The sequence below is a fragment of the Brachycentrus maculatus genome, unplaced genomic scaffold (assembly GCF_059751285.1).
Source record: "Brachycentrus maculatus isolate JH-2025_06_01 unplaced genomic scaffold, ASM5975128v1 h1tg000566l, whole genome shotgun sequence".
Classification (NCBI taxonomy): domain Eukaryota; kingdom Metazoa; phylum Arthropoda; class Insecta; order Trichoptera; family Brachycentridae; genus Brachycentrus; species Brachycentrus maculatus.
The window spans coordinates 110001-137500 of record NW_028281308.1 but is presented as its reverse complement, the minus strand read 5'-3'; the positions used below and the strand labels follow the sequence as shown (position 1 = coordinate 137500).

General features: G+C 34.6%; 1 protein-coding gene across 4 annotated transcripts in view; it reads left to right on the top strand.

The window, feature by feature from the left end:
- Positions 1 to 27500, top strand: part of pwn (calcium-binding EGF-like domain-containing protein pawn) — a 65879-nt gene that overhangs the window by 6293 nt on the left and 32086 nt on the right. For all 4 annotated transcript variants that reach the window (XM_088273298.1, XM_088273299.1, XM_088273296.1 and 1 more), the window contains exon 2: positions 4044 to 4206. In XM_088273298.1, coding sequence (XP_088129424.1) covers positions 4155 to 4206 — 52 coding nt within the window. In that variant the 5' untranslated portion in view covers positions 4044 to 4154. The remainder of the gene's footprint in view (positions 1 to 4043; positions 4207 to 27500) is intronic.

Below are 27500 nucleotides of genomic sequence, written 5' to 3'. Positions count from 1 at the left end.
ATCCGCAGCTTACGGGTTAACATGGGGCTATCTATCCAAAGTATCTAACTATCCAAAATACATTAGAATACCAGAGAATGTCACATTTTGAATGAAAATTTAGTTAATTAATGTTATTGTTTACTTTCAATATAATATTTTTATATTATTTTTTGACATCTCATCGAAGATGAAGAGGAATATGGAAGTCTGAACATTTACGGGGCTGACGACCGTCATAGGCTGGCTTAAGTGACACTTTACCTACGTGTAACATTCACCAATTCTACCCATTATTGACAACCACACTACTCAAATTCTTGGAAGTTCTATATATATGAACCAATTTATAAACCTTGTTCTTGAATCACTAGAACTTCACTAGAGACATCTATTGGTGAGATGTAAAGAAGCTTTTTATCAAGCAGAAACTCTATATTATAAGCTTAATAATAAAAATGAAAGTGTTATTTTCTGGCGTTTCTCATGTGTGTGATTATGATCCAGGATTCGGACCTCACATACTAATATAAGTTCTATATATATATGAACCAATTTAGAAACATTGTTCTTGAATCACTAGAACTTCACTAGAGACATCTATTGGTGAGATGTAAAGAAGCTTTTTATCAAGCAGAAACTCTATATTATAAGCTTAATAATAAAAATGAAAATGTTATTTTCTGGCGTTTCTCATGTATGTGATTATGATCCAGGATTCGGACCTCACATACTAATATAAGTTCTATATATATAAACCAATTTAGAAACATTGTTCTTGATATAAAAAATAATATAAAATATGACTCCTTGTTGGAGATAATCCAGATTTGTGAACAAGAACAGGGACACACTCAAAATGTTGTACGTAAAAATATCAGGTTGATATTTCTGAAACGCCTTCACCAAAATGAAAATTATGTATTCAAGACATTTATAGAAAGTGTTTGTAAAATTTTATTGTCGTTAGCCCTGTAAGTGCCCAGAGTTCCATATTCTTCTTCATCTATTTTAAGATGCCAAAAATGGCTTCTACTCATGTCGCTCACACCTTTCAACAACGTCATATATCAACAATCGTCTTCAGTTATGCATGTTTTCGGAATGCCCAGAAAATGTTCTATATCCCAGCAAAAGTGGCATATTTTTAATTTAATATTTACCCGCAACAGGGCAGAAACTGTTATTTTTGCATTTTGAAGAAAAGGTATTGCTTAATATATTTTTTAAATATACTAAATATTTTTAAAATGGAGAAAAAACCTTTAGGTTTTACCTAAAAAGATCTGTTGCACAGTAAAAAGTTCAATAAGTGGCTTGATATTTATTTTTAATACATTGTATTATATTTTTAAACTTTAAAATCGATCTCCTGAAATGTTGTTGTTGAGTAGTTGTTCCTTTATTAAGAGGTATTTGTATACCATCTTTATAGCTTCAAGAACGTCTGGTCGTTATACCTTAGCTACATATTGAGATAATTCAATTCAATTCATTTACCACACACGCCACTCTCCGAAATGTACCAACCTGCTTAATATTGACAAGGCCTATATTGTGTACCTGTGTGTTTATTAATTTTTCATCAAACACACAATAGGTCGTTGTCACACGGGAGGAATATCTAATTTAATATACTAAACCTATAAAAGATTGTGTAAGACTCGTTTTGTATTTATAACAGCCGATATAATCAATATTTTCATTCATCATTTTCTTGTGGAAAATTCACCTTCGTAAATAACTTGTTTTCGTAAGTTGGTAATGAATGACGTCACAGAAACGATAGTCTTATTTTAATATTGGTAACATTGCTAAATTTGTCCGCCTCCGTAGTGTAATGGTCAGCATGCTCGGCTACCGTTCTAGAGGTCCCGGGTTCGATTCCCAGGGGGGTTTAATAAATATAGGTGATTTTTTTCACTCTAATATTTATTCAATATTAAACTGGACTGGTACCTGAAGTGGAGGGCTGATCACCTTTCCTTCATGTGTAATAAAGCAGTGCCCTATGCACCATTGGGGTGCGGTAAGGGTTTTATTATTATTAACATTGCTAAATAATTGGCGGCTTTATTTGTTGATGTCTATGGTCCACCCTCCCACCCCCCCTCCATTAATATTTGTATAACACAAATGCTAGTGTAGTGGTAAACAAACAATTCACACTACTACTATTACAGCTCTATAAACCATAGACAATAAACCATATGACGTCATAAAACGTTCGACGACGGAAATTTGATGACGTATGCGAACGCACGTTTTTCGTTTTAGTCAAATATCTAAAGTTTAAGCTTTCATATCTCCCTTAGTTCCCTACAGATTTCAATAATAATGTTATCGATGGTCTTGTGATTTTTCATATTAATTCATAAGCCAATAAACCAATATCCTGACAAAAATCTATTACAAATTACAAAAATGTGCCCTCACTGACTCTTCCCGTGTGCTTTTACAATACTTGCTTATAAAATTGTATGAACGAGAATTGTTTATGACATTTTTTTTTACATAAATTGTACAGATTTATTTAAATAACAGTTATAAATATATTAAAAAGATTTTTTGCAGAGACCCACCAAGCCACCTAGTGTGTATTGTCGGTGGAGTCCTTTTTACATAATTTTTTTATTGTTTTTATCCATTTTAACCTAATATACACACAAAAAAGACAGAAAAAAAAAATTATAATTTTTATAGAATTAACTCTTGATAATTTACCCATTCCTTTATTTTGCCTTTGTTCCATATTTTATTTTGGCCTCTAACCTCCGTCGGCAACAAATTAAAAATGTTTGGAACTAAATGTTGCAGTGTTCGACTCCCATATTAACTGTTAATTCTTAGGCATGCATCAAATAGGACATGGCCGAATGACGCGATCTATTTCAGATATAGCCCCTGACAAGCTTTATCTAGGTGTTGTTACTCACACCCCGGTCTTTCCAGATTCTGTCTAGCTTAGTCATGGCACTTTTGGCGATGGCGACACCACATCTGATCTCTTCTTTTTTTTTAATTACCTAACGTCCAAGTGACTCTGAAATCTAGCTACGGCTTATGCAATACCGCTTATCATGACCCTACTCAGGCTTCAACTTTTTAAGTTTCATAGCCTATGCCTACTCGTGAGTGGATTTACTCTTTATGTTTAAAGTTACTATAATTTCATGTAATTCGTGAGTGAAAATTCTCTGCAAAAACACTCGCTCTGATCTCTCTCCTTCGCAAGTTCCTTCATTATCCTGAGATCTACATTTATATTGAAAGCTGCCCACCGCATTTCCAGATCTGATACAGAAGCATCTAGGCTTCCTGACAGACCCTATCTTGAAAAGCATTTTTTTGTTGTTAAACTAAGTTGCGAAATTCATTGAAAATGTGAAACAATATAAAATTGTGTCCCGATTTTACTGTGAATTTACATTTAAAAGCTTTCAATATCCCTTTCACTGCCAATCTAAATAAATACCATACAAGTTTGTAAATCTATCACCAAATTTTCTATAAGTACTCCGTTGTACGCAGTGAAAGGGATTAGTATTTAGTTAGTATCCAGATCTACATATATAATAATAATAAACCATATCCGCTCCCTAGGTGGAGCAAATGGAGCCCACAAACTATCTCCAGGCTTTTCTGTCGGCTGCCAGCTCCCTTGCATCCTCCCAAGTCAGATCCGCGTCCCGAAGTTCTGACGAGAACTACCGATGAATTGTCAGCAGTGGTCGGGAACCTGATGCCTTGTAAAGGAGGCAAGCTTGATGGCGGCTCTCTTGAATCGCCTTTTCTTGACGACAATTGTGACCGAGATTTGCTGCGTCCTACGCCTTATCTCTTCATTCCTCACAAAGTCAAACCACCGCACGCCTAAAATTCTCCGCAAACACCTATTCTCAAAGCTTAGTACACGGCTGCTCTGGGCCCTTGTAAGGTGCCATGTTTCACAGCCGTATAAGAGAACAGGAGCAAGGCAGGCATTGTATAGGAGGCATTTACATTCTACATATATAGTATAATAATACAGGCAATACTCAATAAATGTTTTTCTTTTTTTGTAGCCCCACGTTGGGCGCCAATTCCATACAAAGGGTGCGCCAATCACGGGAGAGATCAGTCGCCTCCTCCTATGGGCGGGCGTCTCTAGGACACACTGCCAGAGGAAGGGGACGATGGAGTGGCGGGGGGTGCTGCTGGCGCTGCTGCTCACAGCGGCAACATCAGGTAACTTCTTCTTCTTCTTCTAAAACAAACACTAAAACACATTCGTGCACTTTTTTATACTTGTAAAAATGTGGAAGAGTTGTTCCGGACGGTGCAGGATCGCGAAGCCTTTGCTATGGCAAAGATCACCAACGTTGCGAGACCTGACAAGGCACACAAAGAAGAAGAAGAAAAACACAGTTTAACCATCGTGAAATTATAAATATTCTTCTTCTAACCCTTATTCGGACCCAATGGTGCATAGGGCACTGCATCATATTGACACTGTATTATCTTGATTGTTACTTACATGCCAGCAAGGTGAAAACTCCTGCGCTTCAGGGACCAGTCCTGAGTAATATCGAACAAATATTTGAGTGTGAAATCACTCATATTAATTTTCGTTCCCCTCCCTGGGTATCGAACCCGGGACCTCCAGCGCGGTAGTCAAACACGCTAACCATTACGCCACGGAGGCAGATAAGAATATTGAATGAAGAAGATATGGAAGACTGGGTATTTACCAATTGATATATTAAAATTAAAAATTCAAATAGCAGTGTGGTTGTCAATCATGGGTAGAATGGCAAATGTTTCGTGCAAAGTGATCACTTAAACAGCCTACGAAAGGTTGTAAGCCCTGTAAACCCAGACTTCCATATTCTTCTTCATCTATAATGAGATGTCGAAATGTGTAGTAATAGTTTTGCCGTGCATTTTGGATTAGAATGTGGTACATACATGTATGGCCAGCACTTGCTTCCCCTACGGTGCTAAAAACTTCCGCGTGCACCGGTGATACGTATTTTGTACACCATATAAGTTGGCACCATACAAGTCGTAAGTTGGCAACGAATGGCGTCACAGAAACGTATCCACACAGATACTATTACAGCTCTTTAAGGCAGATACGTAAAGGGATACGCCTCATAACACACCCGATGACGTAAAATTGGATGACGTATGGCGGTGTTCGTTTTTCGTTTTATTAAAATATGTAAAGTTTAAACCTTCATATCTCCCTTAGTTCCCTACAGATTTCAATAAGAATGTTACCGATGGTCTTGCGATTTTTTATATTAATTTATTAGCCAATAATAATACATCGTGAGAAAAATCCATTAATCGTATCGGAAAATGTCATAATTTTTGTAAATGGCATCGTACGTCTAACATATTTTACATTTGTGAACTAGACAGATGCAGTATACAAACAAATTGATAAAACAGGCAAAAATGTGTATTACGAAGTCCTCCAATTTCACTCTAAAATGGAGACCTTTCTCTAACGCCCACCTCATGTATGTATGTAATATGGTCATGTGCCTAGTTTAGTTCTATCAATCCACGAATTAGAGTGAATTAATCATCTAATTTTGATTTTGAATCATTTTTTTGCCAAATGAAAAAATTATATTGAGTGATAGAAATCTTTATTTGGACCTTTGCAATTTTTTTGTTAAGTGGAAAAGATGACGTCCGTCAAGTGGTTGCCGCCAATGTTGATAGACATTTGTGCAACATGGCCATATACATACGTGAGGTAGCGTTAGAAAAAGGTTATTTTGAGAAATAAAAAGATTTTTTTTGATCCACTCACATTTTTATCAACAACCAACTAGTTTCGGCAACAACCTGTTGCCCTCTTCAGGGTTTAATTTATGATATCAATATTCAAAACATTAAAGAAAGATCTCCATTTTTAATTAAAAATTGGAAGACTTAATACACATTTGTGCCCGTTTTATCAATTTATTTAAATACTGCAACTGTCTTATATATAAATGGCAAATATGATTGACGTACGACGCCATTTGCAAAAATTATAACATCTTCCGATAGGGTGATTCGTTTTGCGCCACCCTGTATTATACGAAAGTAGCTGTAAACTCCCGAATGGCCAGCTAGTGGAATTTTATATAATTAATCTAAATTTATACAAAAGTTGACAGTGTAAAAACTGAGGTCTTCGCACTAGTTTATACACAAAAAAACTAGATGGCTGTATTGTAGTATTTAACGTTAGAAAAAGGTCCCTTTTTTAGAGTGAAATCGGAGGACTTTAAATGATTATAATTCTGTTTCTACAATAGTTATAAGACATAGGAACACAGATAATATTGTACTCTAATTTATTGCATAGTTTCACGAGTAACCTGCTCCGCGCGTATTCACTGTATTGTAGTATTTAACGTTAGAAAAAGGTCCCTATTTTAGAGTGAAATCGGAGGACTTTAAATGATTATAATTCTGTTTCTACAATAGTTATAAGACATAGGAACACAGATAATATTGTACTCTAATTTATTGCATAGTTTCACGAGTAACCTGCTCCGCGCGTATTTACTGTATTGTAGTATTTAACGTTAGAAAAAGGTCCCTATTTTAGAGTGAAATTGGAGGACTTTAAATGATTATAATTCTGTTTCTACAATAGTTATAAGACATAGGAACACAGATAATATTGTACTCCAATTTATTGCATAGGTTGATCTTCAGGTGTAACATTCCTCCTGAGAATGTTACACCCAGAGTTCAACACATGTATGTGGGGATATACGATATGTACATAATACACACACAGAATTCGATTACCTAATATATATGCAAATATCTTTGATGTAACGAACGTTTAAATATTCGTTATGAGCGGAGGTCACGGGCTCTATACACAGCGATAATCGCCAGTAAAAAAATCTATGCTATAAATACCACGCGAGCTTGCCAACGCGTGTCTATGTACAGCTTGTAACTACTACCACTTCTACTATTACGCCAATTCTCCGCAGGGGTAGGCTGAGAGGACGGGACGCCACACTCTTCTATCCCGACATACACTCCTCACTTCCTTTATATCCACACATCTAGTCATACATGCCCTCCTATTACGCAGACTTTTTGACACCACTAGTTTTAAGGTTCTGATTGATCTGATCGTGCCAAGTCTTTTCCGGCCGTCCTCGTTCTGTTTTCCCGCTCACATTCGCCAGATATATTTTCTTACACATTCTCTCATTACCCATTTGCTCCATATGTCCATACCACCTTACAGAACTCGCCTTTTTACTTTTTAACTCTTCCTTGTTCAGTCTTACATTACTTTTACTTATTTATAAATATTTTTTTAAATGTTAATATATTAGTAAATAACCACTCACCGAGATTAAGATATCTACTGGTTTCGAGACGTATGCGTATCTTCGTCAGGACAATCACTACCACAGCATGCAAACACCACAACCCTTCACTACCATAGCACTATTTAATAATAATAATAATAATAATAAAACCCTTATCCGCACCCCAATGGTGCATAGGGCACTGCGTCATATAAACGCAGTGTTATCTTAATCGTCTACACATGAAGGAAAGGTGACCAGCCCTCCGCTTCAGGTACCAGTCCAGGGTAATATTGAATAAATATTACAGTGAAAAAATCACTCATATTTATTTTACCCCCCCCTGGGAATCGAGCCCGGGTCCTCCAGAACGGTAGCCGAGCGTGCTGACCATTACACTACGGAGGCGGACACTATTCGATAGCACTATTTACACACTCAAAACTACAAAAAAAAATTAACACATGTTTTTTTGGTAGACCAGAAGACCAACATGCACTAAAGGTTTCAGCGCAGAACAAACATACATTAAAAGCCGAGGTCTAACATACACTTTAAATATTTATTATATTGAGAAAATAATTATATAGTCGAATGAGTTCGAGGCTAGTGGTCTGCGTATCAATTCCCTAAACAAGTGTTGCGACTGTCGACGCTACTCACATAACTGTTCCTCATTAAACTAGTTTCATGGTGCAGGTACACTGGTCACGGGGGCTAGGAGCTCGGTCTGGGGGCTCGCGGCTCGAGTCTAGGGGCTCAAGGCTCGGGGCTCGGGGCTTGCGGTATAACTGGTGTCCAAGAATGCGCGGTCACTGCCAATGCCAACGTCTAGCGCTACTTGATATGTGTCAAGCCGGCTTTTTCATTCAGTTTATATCGACTATTTTTACGAAGATGTCCGCCTCCGTATAGGAGTGGTTGAATAGATCGATGTGTTATTGGCTAGTAAATTAATATGAAAAATCACAAGACTATCGGTAGCATTCTTATTGAAATCTGTAGAGAACTAAGGGAGATATGAAGGTTTAAACTTTACATATTTTAATAAAACGAAAAACAGACACCGCCATACGTCATCAAATTTTACGTCATCGGGTGTGTTATGGGGCGTATCCCTTTATGTATTTACTTTGATAGTAGTAGTGTGGATTCGTTTCTGCGACGTCATTCGTTACCAACTTAAGAAAGCAACGTTTTTACGAAGGCGAATTTTGCAAAAGAAAATTTTGAATGGAAATATTGATTATATCGGGTGTTATAAACACTTCACGAGTCTAATACAATCCTTTATAGGTTGAATTTGTTAAATTAGATATTCTTCCCGAGTGATAATACCCTATTATCGTCCTAGTACCCCGTTCGTCTTCCGTTCTTGGACGACCCGTGTTCGACACCCGGGAGGGCAAAATTGTGTCGGGTTGTGGTCCCGTGGTTAGTGTCGCGGACTCTCGAGTCAGAGTTTCTCGGTTCGAACCCGCTCTACCACAATTTGATACCTATTTCTAATAATGAGCTGCTAAGGCTCACAGAACTAGTAGGAAATTGAAGTATTTTTGTAAATTATAAAACACACTAATATATCTCTTTAAAAAAATGATTTTAACTTTATATATTTTAAAATTACATTCAAGTTTTGAACTGACATTTCTTGTAGGATCTACAATTTATATAATAAACTGCTACTACCATCGCGCCGTTTCGCCGCAGGGGAAGGCAGAGAGGATGGAACGCCACACTCTTTTGACCTGACATACACTCCTTGTTTCCTTTACATCCATACATCTAGTCATACATGCCCTCCGATCACGCAGACATTTGACACCGCCAGATTTTAGGTTCCGATTGATCTGATCGTGCAAGGTCTTTTTCGGCCGTCCTCGTTCTGTTCACATATTCGCCACATTATTTTCAGAATGATTAAGAAATAAAAAAATAATATGTACATAGTTTTTAAAGAGAGCAGAGGAAGACCGAGAAAAATTGGCATAATCAAATACTTGAAAGTGTTCAGGTCAGGAGTCGAAATAATCGGCGGGTATGTATAAGGAGATGCATGCATGTGGATAAGGCGAAAATTGTCTGCAAAGATAGAGTGATGTGGCATTTTATTCTCTCTGCCTACCCCTGCGGAAGAGGCGTGATAGTTAGTTAGTTTATATGTAAGTGACATGTATAATTATCTCTCAAAAAACCTTAAAATACTAGCTTCAGGAAGTCGTATAGTTTAAATACCCGACATTTCATTTTTATGGTAATTATATATTTGAAAGAAAAATGCCTCACATAAAAACATACTAAACTCCACGTGTTACTCGTGAAACTATGCAATAAATTAGAGTACAATATTATCTGTGTTCCTATGTCTTATAACTATTGTAGAAACAGAATTATAATCATTTAAAGTCCTCCAATTTCACTCTAAAATAGGGACCTTTTTCTAACGTTAAATACTACAATACAGTGAATACGCGCGGAGCAGGTTACTCGTGAAACTATGCAATAAATTAGAGTACAATATTATCTGTGTTCCTATGTCTTATAACTATTGTAGAAACAGAATTATAATCATTTAAAGTCCTCCAATTTCACTCTAAAATAGGGACCTTTTTCTAACGTTAAATACTACAATACAGTGAATACGCGCGGAGCAGGTTACTCGTGAAACTATGCAATAAATTAGAGTACAATATTATCTGTGTTCCTATGTCTTATAACTATTGTAGAAACAGAATTATAATCATTTAAAGTCCTCCAATTTCACTCTAAAATAGGGACCTTTTTCTAACGTTAAATACTACAATACAGTGAATACGCGCGGAGCAGGTTACTCGTGAAACTATGCAATAAATTAGAGTACAATATTATCTGTGTTCCTATGTCTTATAACTATTGTAGAAACAGAATTATAATCATTTAAAGTCCTCCAATTTCACTCTAAAATAGGGACCTTTTTCTAACGTTAAATACTACAATACAATGAATACGCGCGGAGCAGGTTACTCGTGAAACTATGCAACAAATTAGAGTACAATATTATCTGTGTTCCTATGTCTTATAACTATTGTAGAAACAGAATTATAATCATTTAAAGTCCTCCAATTTCACTCTAAAATAGGGACCTTTTTCTAACGTTAAATACTACAATACAGTGAATACGCGCGGAGCAGGTTACTCGTGAAACTATGCAATAAATTAGAGTACAATATTATCTGTGTTCCTATGTCTTATAACTATTGTAGAAACAGAATTATAATCATTTAAAGTCCTCCAATTTCACTCTAAAATAGGGACCTTTTTCTAACGTTAAATACTACAATACAGTGAATACGCGCGGAGCAGGTTACTCGTGAAACTATGCAATAAATTAGAGTACAATATTATCTGTGTTCCTATGTCTTATAACTATTGTAGAAACAGAATTATAATCATTTAAAGTCCTCCAATTTCACTCTAAAATAGGGACCTTTTTCTAACGTTAAATACTACAATACAGTGAATACGCGCGGAGCAGGTTACTCGTGAAACTATGCAATAAATTAGAGTACAATATTATCTGTGTTCCTATGTCTTATAACTATTGTAGAAACAGAATTATAATCATTTAAAGTCCTCCAATTTCACTCTAAAATAGGGACCTTTTTCTAACGTTAAATACTACAATACAGTGAATACGCGCGGAGCAGGTTACTCGTGAAACTACGCAATAAATTAGAGTACAATATTATCTGTGTTCCTATGTCTTATAACTATTGTAGAAACAGAATTATAATCATTTAAAGTCCTCCAATTTCACTCTAAAATAGGGACCTTTTTCTAACGTTAAATACTACAATACAGTGAATACGCGCGGAGCAGGTTACTCGTGAAACTATGCAATAAATTAGAGTACAATATTATCTGTGTTCCTATGTCTTATAACTATTGTAGAAACAGAATTATAATCATTTAAAGTCCTCCAATTTCACTCTAAAATAGGGACCTTTTTCTAACGTTAAATACTACAATACAGTGAATACGCGCGGAGCAGGTTACTCGTGAAACTATGCAATAAATTAGAGTACAATATTATCTGTGTTCCTATGTCTTATAACTATTGTAGAAACAGAATTATAATCATTTAAAGTCCTCCAATTTCACTCTAAAATAGGGACCTTTTTCTAACGTTAAATACTACAATACAGTGAATACGCGCGGAGCAGGTTACTCGTGAAACTATGCAATAAATTAGAGTACAATATTATCTGTGTTCCTATGTCTTATAACTATTGTAGAAACAGAATTATAATCATTTAAAGTCCTCCAATTTCACTCTAAAATAGGGACCTTTTTCTAACGTTAAATACTACAATACAGTGAATACGCGCGGAGCAGGTTACTCGTGAAACTATGCAATAAATTAGAGTACAATATTATCTGTGTTCCTATGTCTTATAAATATTGTAGAAACAGAATTATAATCGTTTAAAGTCCTCCAATTTCACTCTAAAATAGGGACCTTTTTCTAACGTTAAATACTACAATACAGTGAATACGCGCGGAGCAGGTTACTCGTGAAACTATGCAATAAATTAGAGTACAATATTATCTGTGTTCCTATGTCTTATAACTATTGTAGAAACAGAATTATAATCATTTAAAGTCCTCCAATTTCACTCTAAAATAGGGACCTTTTTCTAACGTTAAATACTACAATACAGTGAATACGCGCGGAGCAGGTTACTCGTGAAACTATGCAATAAATTAGAGTACAATATTATCTGTGTTCTTATGTCTTATAACTATTGTAGAAACAGAATTATAATCATTTAAAGTCCTCCAATTTCACTCTAAAATAGGGACCTTTTTCTAACGTTAAATACTACAATACAGTGAATACGCGCGGAGCAGGTTACTCGTGAAACTATGCAATAAATTAGAGTACAATATTATCTGTGTTCCTATGTCTTATAACTATTGTAGAAACAGAATTATAATCATTTAAAGTCCTCCAATTTCACTCTAAAATAGGGACCTTTTTCTAACGTTAAATACTACAATACAGTGAATACGCGCGGAGCAGGTTACTCGTGAAACTATGCAATAAATTAGAGTACAATATTATCTGTGTTCCTATGTCTTATAACTATTGTAGAAACAGAATTATAATCATTTAAAGTCCTCCAATTTCACTCTAAAATAGGGACCTTTTTCTAACGTTAAATACTACAATACAGTGAATACGCGCGGAGCAGGTTACTCGTGAAACTATGCAATAAATTAGAGTACAATATTATCTGTGTTCCTATGTCTTATAACTATTGTAGAAACAGAATTATAATCATTTAAAGTCCTCCAATTTCACTCTAAAATAGGGACCTTTTTCTAACGTTAAATACTACAATACAGTGAATACGCGCGGAGCAGGTTACTCGTGAAACTATGCAATAAATTAGAGTACAATATTATCTGTGTTCCTATGTCTTATAACTATTGTAGAAACAGAATTATAATCATTTAAAGTCCTCCAATTTCACTCTAAAATAGGGACCTTTTTCTAACGTTAAATACTACAATACAGTGAATACGCGCGGAGCAGGTTACTCGTGAAACTATGCAATAAATTAGAGTACAATATTATCTGTGTTCCTATGTCTTATAACTATTGTAGAAACAGAATTATAATCATTTAAAGTCCTCCAATTTCACTCTAAAATAGGGACCTTTTTCTAACGTTAAATACTACAATACAGTGAATACGCGCGGAGCAGGTTACTCGTGAAACTATGCAATAAATTAGAGTACAATATTATCTGTGTTCCTATGTCTTATAACTATTGTAGAAACAGAATTATAATCATTTAAAGTCCTCCAATTTCACTCTAAAATAGGGACCTTTTCCTAACGTTAAATACTACAATACAGTGAATACGCGCGGAGCAGGTTACTAGTGAAACTATGCAATAAATTAGAGTACAATATTATCTGTGTTCCTATGTCTTATAACTATTGTAGAAACAGAATTATAATCATTTAAAGTCCTCCAATTTCAATCTAAAATAGGGACCTTTTCCTAACGTTAAATACTACAATACAGTGAATACGCGCGGAGCAGGTTACTCGTGAAACTATGCAATAAATTAGAGTACAATATTATCTGTGTTCCTATGTCTTATAACTATTGTAGAAACAGAATTATAATCATTTAAAGTCCTCCAATTTCACTCTAAAATAGGGACCTTTTTCTAACGTTAAATACTACAATACAGTGAATACGCGCGGAGCAGGTTACTCGTGAAACTATGCAATAAATTAGAGTACAATATTATCTGTGTTCCTATGTCTTATAACTATTGTAGAAACAGAATTATAATCATTTAAAGTCCTCCAATTTCACTCTAAAATAGGGACCTTTTTCTAACGTTAAATACTACAATACAGTGAATACGCGCGGAGCAGGTTACTCGTGAAACTATGCAATAAATTAGAGTACAATATTATCTGTGTTCCTATGTCTTATAACTATTGTAGAAACAGAATTATAATCATTTAAAGTCCTCCAATTTCACTCTAAAATAGGGACCTTTTTCTAACGTTAAATACTACAATACAGTGAATACGCGCGGAGCAGGTTACTCGTGAAACTATGCAATAAATTAGAGTACAATATTATCTGTGTTCCTATGTCTTATAACTATTGTAGAAACAGAATTATAATCATTTAAAGTCCTCCAATTTCACTCTAAAATAGGGACCTTTTTCTAACGTTAAATACTACAATACAGTGAATACGCGCGGAGCAGGTTACTCGTGAAACTATGCAATAAATTAGAGTACAATATTATCTGTGTTCCTATGTCTTATAACTATTGTAGAAACAGAATTATAATCATTTAAAGTCCTCCAATTTCACTCTAAAATAGGGACCTTTTTCTAACGTTAAATACTACAATACAGTGAATACGCGCGGAGCAGGTTACTAGTGAAACTATGCAATAAATTAGAGTACAATATTATCTGTGTTCCTATGTCTTATAACTATTGTAGAAACAGAATTATAATCATTTAAAGTCCTCCAATTTCACTCTAAAATAGGGACCTTTTCCTAACGTTAAATACTACAATACAGTGAATACGCGCGGAGCAGGTTACTAGTGAAACTATGCAATAAATTAGAGTACAATATTATCTGTGTTCCTATGTCTTATAACTATTGTAGAAACAGAATTATAATCATTTAAAGTCCTCCAATTTCACTCTAAAATAGGGACCTTTTCCTAACGTTAAATACTACAATACAGTGAATACGCGCGGAGCAGGTTACTAGTGAAACTATGCAATAAATTAGAGTACAATATTATCTGTGTTCCTATGTCTTATAACTATTGTAGAAACAGAATTATAATCATTTAAAGTCCTCCAATTTCACTCTAAAATAGGGACCTTTTCCTAACGTTAAATACTACAATACAGTGAATACGCGCGGAGCAGGTTACTAGTGAAACTATGCAATAAATTAGAGTACAATATTATCTGTGTTCCTATGTCTTATAACTATTGTAGAAACAGAATTATAATCATTTAAAGTCCTCCAATTTCACTCTAAAATAGGGACCTTTTTCTAACGTTAAATACTACAATACAGTGAATACGCGCGGAGCAGGTTACTCGTGAAACTATGCAATAAATTAGAGTACAATATTATCTGTGTTCCTATGTCTTATAACTATTGTAGAAACAGAATTATAATCATTTAAAGTCCTCCAATTTCACTCTAAAATAGGGACCTTTTTCTAACGTTAAATACTACAATACAGTGAATACGCGCGGAGCAGGTTACTCGTGAAACTATGCAATAAATTAGAGTACAATATTATCTGTGTTCCTATGTCTTATAACTATTGTAGAAACAGAATTATAATCATTTAAAGTCCTCCAATTTCACTCTAAAATAGGGACCTTTTTCTAACGTTAAATACTACAATACAGTGAATACGCGCGGAGCAGGTTACTCGTGAAACTATGCAATAAATTAGAGTACAATATTATCTGTGTTCCTATGTCTTATAACTATTGTAGAAACAGAATTATAATCATTTAAAGTCCTCCAATTTCACTCTAAAATAGGGACCTTTTTCTAACGTTAAATACTACAATACAGTGAATACGCGCGGAGCAGGTTACTCGTGAAACTATGCAATAAATTAGAGTACAATATTATCTGTGTTCCTATGTCTTATAACTATTGTAGAAACAGAATTATAATCATTTAAAGTCCTCCAATTTCACTCTAAAATAGGGACCTTTTTCTAACGTTAAATACTACAATACAGTGAATACGCGCGGAGCAGGTTACTCGTGAAACTATGCAATAAATTAGAGTACAATATTATCTGTGTTCCTATGTCTTATAACTATTGTAGAAACAGAATTATAATCATTTAAAGTCCTCCAATTTCACTCTAAAATAGGGACCTTTTTCTAACGTTAAATACTACAATACAGTGAATACGCGCGGAGCAGGTTACTCGTGAAACTATGCAATAAATTAGAGTACAATATTATCTGTGTTCCTATGTCTTATAACTATTGTAGAAACAGAATTATAATCATTTAAAGTCCTCCAATTTCACTCTAAAATAGGGACCTTTTTCTAACGTTAAATACTACAATACAGTGAATACGCGCGGAGCAGGTTACTCGTGAAACTATGCAATAAATTAGAGTACAATATTATCTGTGTTCCTATGTCTTATAACTATTGTAGAAACAGAATTATAATCATTTAAAGTCCTCCAATTTCACTCTAAAATAGGGACCTTTTTCTAACGTTAAATACTACAATACAGTGAATACGCGCGGAGCAGGTTACTCGTGAAACTATGCAATAAATTAGAGTACAATATTATCTGTGTTCCTATGTCTTATAACTATTGTAGAAACAGAATTATAATCATTTAAAGTCCTCCAATTTCACTCTAAAATAGGGACCTTTTTCTAACGTTAAATACTACAATACAGTGAATACGCGCGGAGCAGGTTACTCGTGAAACTATGCAATAAATTAGAGTACAATATTATCTGTGTTCCTATGTCTTATAACTATTGTAGAAACAGAATTATAATCATTTAAAGTCCTCCAATTTCACTCTAAAATAGGGACCTTTTTCTAACGTTAAATACTACAATACAGTGAATACGCGCGGAGCAGGTTACTCGTGAAACTATGCAATAAATTAGAGTACAATATTATCTGTGTTCCTATGTCTTATAACTATTGTAGAAACAGAATTATAATCATTTAAAGTCCTCCAATTTCACTCTAAAATAGGGACCTTTTTCTAACGTTAAATACTACAATACAGTGAATACGCGCGGAGCAGGTTACTCGTGAAACTATGCAATAAATTAGAGTACAATATTATCTGTGTTCCTATGTCTTATAACTATTGTAGAAACAGAATTATAATCATTTAAAGTCCTCCAATTTCACTCTAAAATAGGGACCTTTTTCTAACGTTAAATACTACAATACAGTGAATACGCGCGGAGCAGGTTACTCGTGAAACTATGCAATAAATTAGAGTACAATATTATCTGTGTTCCTATGTCTTATAACTATTGTAGAAACAGAATTATAATCATTTAAAGTCTTCCAATTTCACTCTAAAATAGGGACCTTTTTCTAACGTTAAATACTACAATACAGTGAATACGCGCGGAGCAGGTTACTAGTGAAACTATGCAATAAATTAGAGTACAATATTATCTGTGTTCCTATGTCTTATAACTATTGTAGAAACAGAATTATAATCATTTAAAGTCCTCCAATTTCACTCTAAAATAGGGACCTTTTCCTAACGTTAAATACTACAATACAGTGAATACGCGCGGAGCAGGTTACTAGTGAAACTATGCAATAAATTAGAGTACAATATTATCTGTGTTCCTATGTCTTATAACTATTGTAGAAACAGAATTATAATCATTTAAAGTCCTCCAATTTCAATCTAAAATAGGGACCTTTTCCTAACGTTAAATACTACAATACAGTGAATACGCGCGGAGCAGGTTACTCGTGAAACTATGCAATAAATTAGAGTACAATATTATCTGTGTTCCTATGTCTTATAACTATTGTAGAAACAGAATTATAATCATTTAAAGTCCTCCAATTTCACTCTAAAATAGGGACCTTTTTCTAACGTTAAATACTACAATACAGTGAATACGCGCGGAGCAGGTTACTCGTGAAACTATGCAATAAATTAGAGTACAATATTATCTGTGTTCCTATGTCTTATAACTATTGTAGAAACAGAATTATAATCATTTAAAGTCCTCCAATTTCACTCTAAAATAGGGACCTTTTTCTAACGTTAAATACTACAATACAGTGAATACGCGCGGAGCAGGTTACTCGTGAAACTATGCAATAAATTAGAGTACAATATTATCTGTGTTCCTATGTCTTATAACTATTGTAGAAACAGAATTATAATCATTTAAAGTCCTCCAATTTCACTCTAAAATAGGGACCTTTTTCTAACGTTAAATACTACAATACAGTGAATACGCGCGGAGCAGGTTACTCGTGAAACTATGCAATAAATTAGAGTACAATATTATCTGTGTTCCTATGTCTTATAACTATTGTAGAAACAGAATTATAATCATTTAAAGTCCTCCAATTTCACTCTAAAATAGGGACCTTTTTCTAACGTTAAATACTACAATACAGTGAATACGCGCGGAGCAGGTTACTCGTGAAACTATGCAATAAATTAGAGTACAATATTATCTGTGTTCCTATGTCTTATAACTATTGTAGAAACAGAATTATAATCATTTAAAGTCCTCCAATTTCACTCTAAAATAGGGACCTTTTTCTAACGTTAAATACTACAATACAGTGAATACGCGCGGAGCAGGTTACTAGTGAAACTATGCAATAAATTAGAGTACAATATTATCTGTGTTCCTATGTCTTATAACTATTGTAGAAACAGAATTATAATCATTTAAAGTCCTCCAATTTCACTCTAAAATAGGGACCTTTTCCTAACGTTAAATACTACAATACAGTGAATACGCGCGGAGCAGGTTACTAGTGAAACTATGCAATAAATTAGAGTACAATATTATCTGTGTTCCTATGTCTTATAACTATTGTAGAAACAGAATTATAATCATTTAAAGTCCTCCAATTTCACTCTAAAATAGGGACCTTTTCCTAACGTTAAATACTACAATACAGTGAATACGCGCGGAGCAGGTTACTAGTGAAACTATGCAATAAATTAGAGTACAATATTATCTGTGTTCTTATGTCTTATAACTATTGTAGAAACAGAATTATAATCATTTAAAGTCCTCCAATTTCACTCTAAAATAGGGACCTTTTCCTAACGTTAAATACTACAATACAGTGAATACGCGCGGAGCAGGTTACTAGTGAAACTATGCAATAAATTAGAGTACAATATTATCTGTGTTCCTATGTCTTATAACTACTGTAGAAACAGAATTATAATCATTTAAAGTCCTCCAATTTCACTCTAAAATAGGGACCTTTTTCTAACGTTAAATACTACAATACAGTGAATACGCGCGGAGCAGGTTACTCGTGAAACTATGCAATAAATTAGAGTACAATATTATCTGTGTTCCTATGTCTTATAACTATTGTAGAAACAGAATTATAATCATTTAAAGTCCTCCAATTTCACTCTAAAATAGGGACCTTTTTCAAACGTTAAATACTACAATACAGTGAATACGCGCGGAGCAGGTTACTCGTGAAACTATGCAATAAATTAGAGTACAATATTATCTGTGTTCCTATGTCTTATAACTATTGTAGAAACAGAATTATAATCATTTAAAGTCCTCCAATTTCACTCTAAAATAGGGACCTTTTTCTAACGTTAAATACTACAATACAGTGAATACGCGCGGAGCAGGTTACTCGTGAAACTATGCAATAAATTAGAGTACAATATTATCTGTGTTCCTATGTCTTATAACTATTGTAGAAACAGAATTATAATCATTTAAAGTCCTCCAATTTCACTCTAAAATAGGGACCTTTTTCTAACGTTAAATACTACAATACAGTGAATACGCGCGGAGCAGGTTACTCGTGAAACTATGCAATAAATTAGAGTACAATATTATCTGTGTTCCTATGTCTTATAACTATTGTAGAAACAGAATTATAATCATTTAAAGTCCTCCAATTTCACTATAAAATAGGGACCTTTTTCTAACGTAAAATACACAGTGCAAAGACCTCAGTTTTAACACTGTCAACTTTTGTATAAATTTATATTAATTAAGTAATTATATAACATTCCACTAGCTGGCCATTCGGGAGTTTACAGCTACTTTCGTATAATACAGGGTGGCGCAAAATGAATCACCCTATCGGAAGATGTTATAATTTTTGCAAATGGCGTCGTACGTCAATCATATTTGACAGTAATAAAAAAGACACTTGCAGTATTTAAATAAATTGATAAAACGGGCACAAATGTGTATTAAATCCTCCAATTTTTGCTTTTAAATGGAGACCTTTCTCTAATGTTTTGAATATTGATATCATAAATTAAACCCTGAAGAGGGCAACAGGTTGTTGCCGAAACTAGTTGGTTGTTAATAAAAATGTGAGTGGATCAAAAAAAGTCTTTTTATTTCTCAAAATAACCTTTGTCTAACGCTACCTCGTGTATGTATATGGCCATGTTGATGTTAGTGCCTAGTTTAGTTCTGTCAATTCACGAATGTTATTGGACCGAGGACCGGTCAGCCCACTTGTGGTTTAATAACAGTAAACTCTTTATTACCGTAACAGCAAAGAGCGTAGAGTGAATCCGTTGCATAACTTAAGCGTGCGTACCTCTAGCTATTTGGGGGGATCACACCTTAATGTTATCTTCTTCCTTGCTCCAACCGAGCTTATCGTCTTAGATGTTTGTGGTCAGCTCTCCTCGTCCTCAGGCTGTAGGTCCTTCTGTCATATCGTTCACTCCTTTCAAGAACGTCATATCGCTCACTCCTTTCAAGAACGTCATAAATCAAAAAACTTGATTTTTCAGGAGAGCGTTTTTAAAGTTTAAAAATATAACACAATGTGTTAAAAATAAATGTCAAGCCACTTATTGAACTTTTTACTATGCAACACATCTTTTTAAGTAAAACCTGAAGGTTTTTTCTCCATTTGAAAAATATTTAATATATTTTAAAAAAATAATGAAACAATCCCTTTTCTTCAAAATGCAAAAACAACACTTTCTGCCCTGTAGCGGGTAAATATTAAGTTAAAAATATGGTTCTTTTGCTGGGATATAGTACATTTTCTGGGCATTCTGAAACCATCCACAACTGAAAATTGACGATTTTTGATTTATGACGTTCTTGAAAGGAGTGAGCGATATATCAAAACCCGTCAATTTCCAGTTGTGCATGTTTTCGGAATGCCCAGAAAATGTACTATATCCCAGCAAAAGAGGAGAGGGTTGGCCATTTTGTGTCCTAGCTTGGTTTATGGCACCAATCTCCTTCTCTAGTTTTATCATGTAGCTCACTCCTTTCAACAACGTCATATATAAAAAATCGACAATTTTCAGTTGTGCATGTTTTCGGAATGCCCAGAAAATGTACTATATCCCAGCAAAAGCGGCATATTTTTAACTTAATATTTACCCGCTACAGGGCAAAAAGTGTTGTTTTTGCATTTTCAAGAAAAGGTATTGTTTAATTATTTTTTTAAATATACTAAATATTTTTCAAATGGAGAAGAAACCTTCAGGTTTTACCTAAAAAGATCTGTTGCACGGTAAAAAGTTCAATAAGTGGCTCGATATTTATTTTAAATACATTGTATTATATTTTAAACTTTAAAAACGTTCTCTTGAAAAATCTAGTATTTTGATTCACGACGTTCTTGAAAGGAGTGAGCGACATCATCTTTCAGTCATTCCTGAACTAAAATAGCCCGAATCTCCACACCAACAGACAATCTTCTCTGTGCACCTTCCAGACACGTCTGTAACACGCATATCCTCATGTAACATCTCCGTAACGTGGAAGAATGGTGCTATTCTGATGTATGGAAACTGCGGTGTGTAACTTTCACAACGATTGTTCTCGCTCATCGTGGCTTGACGCTTTAGGCATAGTTGAGTACAAAAAACTAAGCAATTCTTATTAATCATCGAAGAATTCCTACAGACTCATCATTGGATCGTGCATCGAGTGAAATATCGACTATATATATATATCTCACTCCTTTCAACAACGTCGTATATAAAAAAAACATCAATTTTCAGTTGTGCATGTTTTTGGAATGCCCAGAAAATGTACTATATCCCAGCAAAACTGACATATTTTTAACTCAATATTTACCCGCTACAGGGCAGAAAGTGTTGTTTTTGCACTTTGAAGAAAAGGCATTGTTTAATTATTTTTTTAAATATACTAAATATTTTTCAAATGGAGAAAAAACCTTCAGGTTTTACCTTAAAAGATCTGTTGCACAGTAAAAAGTTCAATAAGTGGCTTGATATTTATTTTAAATACATTGTATTATATTTTTAAACTTTAAAAACGTTCTCCTGAAAAATCTAGTTTTTTGATTCATGACGTTCTTGAAAGGAGTGAGCGACATATATACATATTTTTATACATATATATATATATATATATATATATATATATATATATATATATATATATATATATATATATATATATATATATATATATATATATATATATATATATATATATATATATATATATATATATATATATATATATATATATATATCTTCTTCCTTGCTCTATCCTAACTTATCGTCTTTGTGGACTGCTGGGGTCAGCTCTCTTCATCCTCAGGCTGTAGGTCCTTCTTTCATATACAACGTCATCTAGGCCATGCCATCGAATCATGTTATCTTTCTACAGCATCCCTAGATGTCTTTCGAGGATCTTCATCCATGGCGATCGCCTGGTTCACAATATGTTAGGTTTCCTGCGTCCTATGTGCCCATACCATCTCGATTGACCTTCTTCTACCTTACTATTGATGCCTGTTACAGCCAGGCTTCCACTAATTCTTGAACTCTTTATTTTGTCTCTAAGGGACACTCCCGCTGACCAGTTAATATACCATACACCGTATATCTTCCTGGCCTTATCCCAACCCCTAACTTATCGTCTTTTTAGACTGTTAAAGGTCCTTCTGTCTTATCTTATCCATAACGTCACCTAGGCCATGTCTTCGAATCACGTTTTCTCTTTGCAGCATCCACGATTATTTCGGTCTTACTCTAGAAGATATATTTTGAGAAAGATCAATGGCCATTGCTTAGTTATCTGCGTCCTATGTGCCCATACCATCTCAATTACCTTTCCTCTACCTTACTATTGACACCTGTTACAGCCAGGCTTGCGTGTGAACTCTATGTCCGCTTCCGTAGTGTAATGGTCAGCACGCTCGGCTACCGTTCCGGAGGTCCCGGGTTCGATTCCTAAGGGGGGTAAAAATAAATATAAGTAATTTTTTCACTGTAATATTTATTCAATATTACCATGGACTGGTACCTGAAGCGGAGGGCTGATCACCTTTCCTTCATGTGTAAAACGATCATGATAACACTGCGTTTATAAGACACAGTGCCCTATGCACCATTGGGGTTCAGATAAGGGTTTTATTATATATATATATATATATATATATATATATATATATATATATATATATATATATATATATATATATATATATATATATATATATATATATATATATATATATATATATATATATATATATATATATATATATATATATATATATGTATATACATATACATATATATGTCGTCTATGAATTCAAAAGGCGTGACAGTAGATTTTACAGTTATAAAGAATGTCGAAGGTTTGTACATAATACATTCCGACAGCAAGAATGTGTGGACTCTCACACACCTAGCAATACCTAGCGCTGTTCAGCAGGAGTGCTCAAAACCGGTCAAATAACGGTGCTCAGGCGAATATCATATCATCAACTAATTTCATCGCTGGAACCACAACGCGAGCCGATTATGAATATTTGAGATGTCCTAAATCAAGACGTTGTAAAATAGCATTTTTCAGCACTTCCCGGTATTGTGTACCTTCTTCGTCTTTGATGAGATGACAAAAAAATAATATTAAAAACAATCCTATAATTGGAGATATTGAAAGCTGTCCCACCGCATGCCCAGATCTGATACAGAAGCATCTAGGCTTCCTGACAGACCTTCTAGATGTATATCTAACAATAGTTAGTTGTACATATTGAAAGCTGTCCCACCGCATGCCCAGATCTGATACAGAAGCATCTAGGCTTCCTGACAGACCTTCTAGATGTATATCTAACAATAGTTAGTTGTACATATTGAAAGCTGTCCCACCGCATGCCCAGATCTGATACAGAAGCATCTAGGCTTCCTGACAGACCTTCTAGATGTATTTCTAACAATAGTTAGTTGTACATATTGAAAGCTGTCCCACCGCATGCCCAGATCTGATACAGAAGCATCTAGGCTTCCTGACAGACCTTCTAGATGTATTTCTAACAATAGTTAGTTGTACATATTGAAAGCTGTCCCACCGCATGCCCAGATCTGATACAGAAGCATCTAGGCTTCCTGACAGACCTTCTAGATGTATTTCTAACAATAGTTAGTTGTACATATTGAAAGCTGTCCCACCGCATGCCCAGATCTGATACAGAAGCATCTAGGCTTCCTGACAGACCTTCTAGATGTATTTCTAATAATAGTTAGTTGTACATATTGAAAGCTGTCCCACCGCATGCCCAGATCTGATACAGAAGCATCTAGGCTTCCTGACAGACCTTCTAGATGTATATCTAACAATAGTTAGTTGTACATATTGAAAGCTGTCCCGCCGCATGCCCAGATCTGATACAGAAGCATCTAGGCTTCCTGACAGATCTGCTCTTGCTAAGCAATTTTCTTTTTAACTAAGTTGCGAAATTTATTGAAAATGTGAAACAACATAAAATTGTATCCCGATTTTACTGTGAATTTACATTTAAAAGCTTTCAATATACCTGTCACGGCCAATCTAAATAATACAAGGCTGTAAGTCCGTTACCAAATTTTCTAGAAGTTCCCCAGTGTTATAATTGGAGATAATCCAGATTTGTGAACAAGTATTTGGATACGCTAAAAATGTTGTAAAGGAAAAGAAATTTCAAGAAATACAAAATAATTTCGCTCGCCGATTTAGAAAAGACGAAAAAGTGCATTCAGATGAAAGTACCCATCGGCGTTCAAAGGTGTGACGGCCTAACAACGGCTGCTTCAAGTGATCTCTTTATGCAATGTATTGCATTCACCAATAACCCTCCCTTCCCGGTGTTGTGTGCCTTGTACACGTTGCTTCTAATAACCATAATATCTCTATACATATAATAAATACAAGGCTAAGATTTTAGGTATTCCTCCATAACATATTTAAATGCATTAATTTAAAATATTATATTAATACAAATCAGAATTTACCGGGTACATCGGAGGTATTTTGTGAATATCGGAAACAAATTCGCGTATAAACAGCGCGTGCAGAGTGTACAGGAACCGCGACACTATATTCGCATCTCACTCTTGCATACTTGGGCTGTGCAAGCGTGAGGAGCTCAAAGCTCAATGTTCTCTGGGAAACTAGCGGCAGGCGGCAGTTGCTTTTGGGCTGCCGACAAGAGTGGACCTATGCTTGTTCCGTGAGCGTCACCAGATAGTTTTTTCATGTTTTCAGCAAATAAATCTAAATTATTATATATTTTTAATTCATTTATAATTAATTAAGGGGATTAGCTATGAATGTCCGTATTTTTCCGATTTAAAATGGCTAATTTTTTATTGTCCGCCTTCGTAGCGTAATGGTCAGCACGCTCGGCTACCGTTCTGGAGGTCCCGGGTTCGATTCCCAAGGGGGGTAAAATAAAAATAAGTGATATTTTCACTGTAATATTTATTCAATATTAACATGGACTGATACCTGAAGCGGAGGGCTGATCACCTTTCCTTCATGTGTAAACGATCAAGATAACACTGCGTTTATATGACGCAGTGCCCTATGCACCATTGGGGTGCGGATAAGGGTTTTATCTTTTATATATTTAGTGACTACCCAACACCGGGACGCGCGTTTTATTTTAGCACGGGAATGGAGCAGGTTAAGCAGATACTTACTTGAGTGCGATGAATGTGTTGGATGACGCCCTTTTGCGTAACTTTTGCACACTCACGTTGGCTGGTATTGCGTACATGGATTATTCGAACTGTCGCGTCATAACTTGTGAAACACGAGATACGAATATGGAGTCCATTGTCACCACTCTCTCCATATCAGGGCCTCTCAATATCTTACCACAAACGTTTACATGGCACTCCCGTGTGTTCCCGGCAGGACGAGGCAGGGGAACGCAAATGCAAGAAATTCAAGTATCACAATGCATGGCCGAATGTTAATAGTTTTTGATATACTTAGAATTTAGGGATTTTATAAACTAACTAACTAACTAACTAACCATCACGCCGCTTCCTCGCAGGGTAGGCAGAGAGAATAGATCGCCACACCACTCTGTCCTTGCAAACTTTCTTCGCCTCTTCCACGTTCATGCATCTCTTCATACATACCCGCCGATTGTTACGACTCCCAACCTGACCACTTTCAAGTATTTGGCATACCTGATTGTGCCAAGTTTTCCTCGGTCGTCCTATGCTTCTTTTTCCAATAACATTCGCCTCATAAATTTGTTTAACCGTTCTTTCTTCACTCTTCACTTAAAATACCAAAAACATGACTTAAAATACCAAAATGCAATACTGTTCCATTTTCAACAATTTATTAATTCCAACAGAACTTCAAATATTTGGGAACCAAGTACTTCAACAACCTTCCTAAAGACGTAAAAAAATAAAGACTTTAAAAAGCTAAAAATAAATTAAATGAATTTTATGTAGCAATACAAATCAAAAACATTAAAATACTGTCACCAAAAACTTCCACACACTCCATAAAAATCCTAAAAGTGAAACGATCTAAGGAAAGGGTAAGAAGTAGACAGACACTCTGTTGTAGCTAAAATTAGCAAGCTTTAAAATAAGCCACTTTGCCCAATAAAACTAACGATTGACTATTTCTGATCAAGATCCGCGATGTTTGACTCATTCGGATTGTGTTTTCCGTCCGCAAACTTTCACTTCCCAATCCACGAGGAAAACCCGCACGCAAATTGAAGCAATTTATAACATAGTATAACTAACGAAATAACTACTACAGTATATCGCACACTCCTTTCAACAACGTCATGTATAAAAAAAACTTGATTTTTCAGGAGATCGTTTTTAAAGTTTAAAAATATAATAAAATGGATTAAAAATAAATATCAAGCCACTTATTGAACTTTTTAGTGTGCAACAGATCTTTTTAGGTAAAACCTGAATGTTTTTTCTCCATTTGAAAAATATTTAGTATATTTAAAAAAAAATGTATTAAAAATAAATATCAAGCCACTTATTGAACTTTTCACTGTGCAACAGATCTTTTTAGGTAAAACCTGAATGTTTTTTCTCCATTTGAAAAATGTATCCATATTTAAAAAAAATAATTATACAATACCTTTTCTTCAAAATGCAAAAACAACACTTTCTGCCCTGTAGCGGGTAAGTATTAAGTTAAAAATATGGCACTTTTGCTAGGATACTGTACATTTTCAGGGCATTCCGAAAACATGCACAACTGAAAATTGTCGCTTTTTGATATGTGACGTTGTTGAAAGGAGTGAGCGATATGTTATAATATCACCGACAAGGAATAGACAGAGTCATTTTTTCAATTATTTAAATGTAACTTTGTTTTAAAATCACTATAAGTATTTTATTATAACTTAATTATAATGATTACCGGTTTCGAAGCTAACCACTTATTTATCAAGACTAATTAATCCTAAAACACTATCTACTTAACAAAATTCCAAATATTAATGGTGAAATTTGTCGGGTTGTGGTCCCGTAGTTAGTATCGCAGACTCTTAAGTCATATATATACATATATATATATATATATATATATATATATATATATATATATATATATATATATATATATATATATATATATATATATATATATATA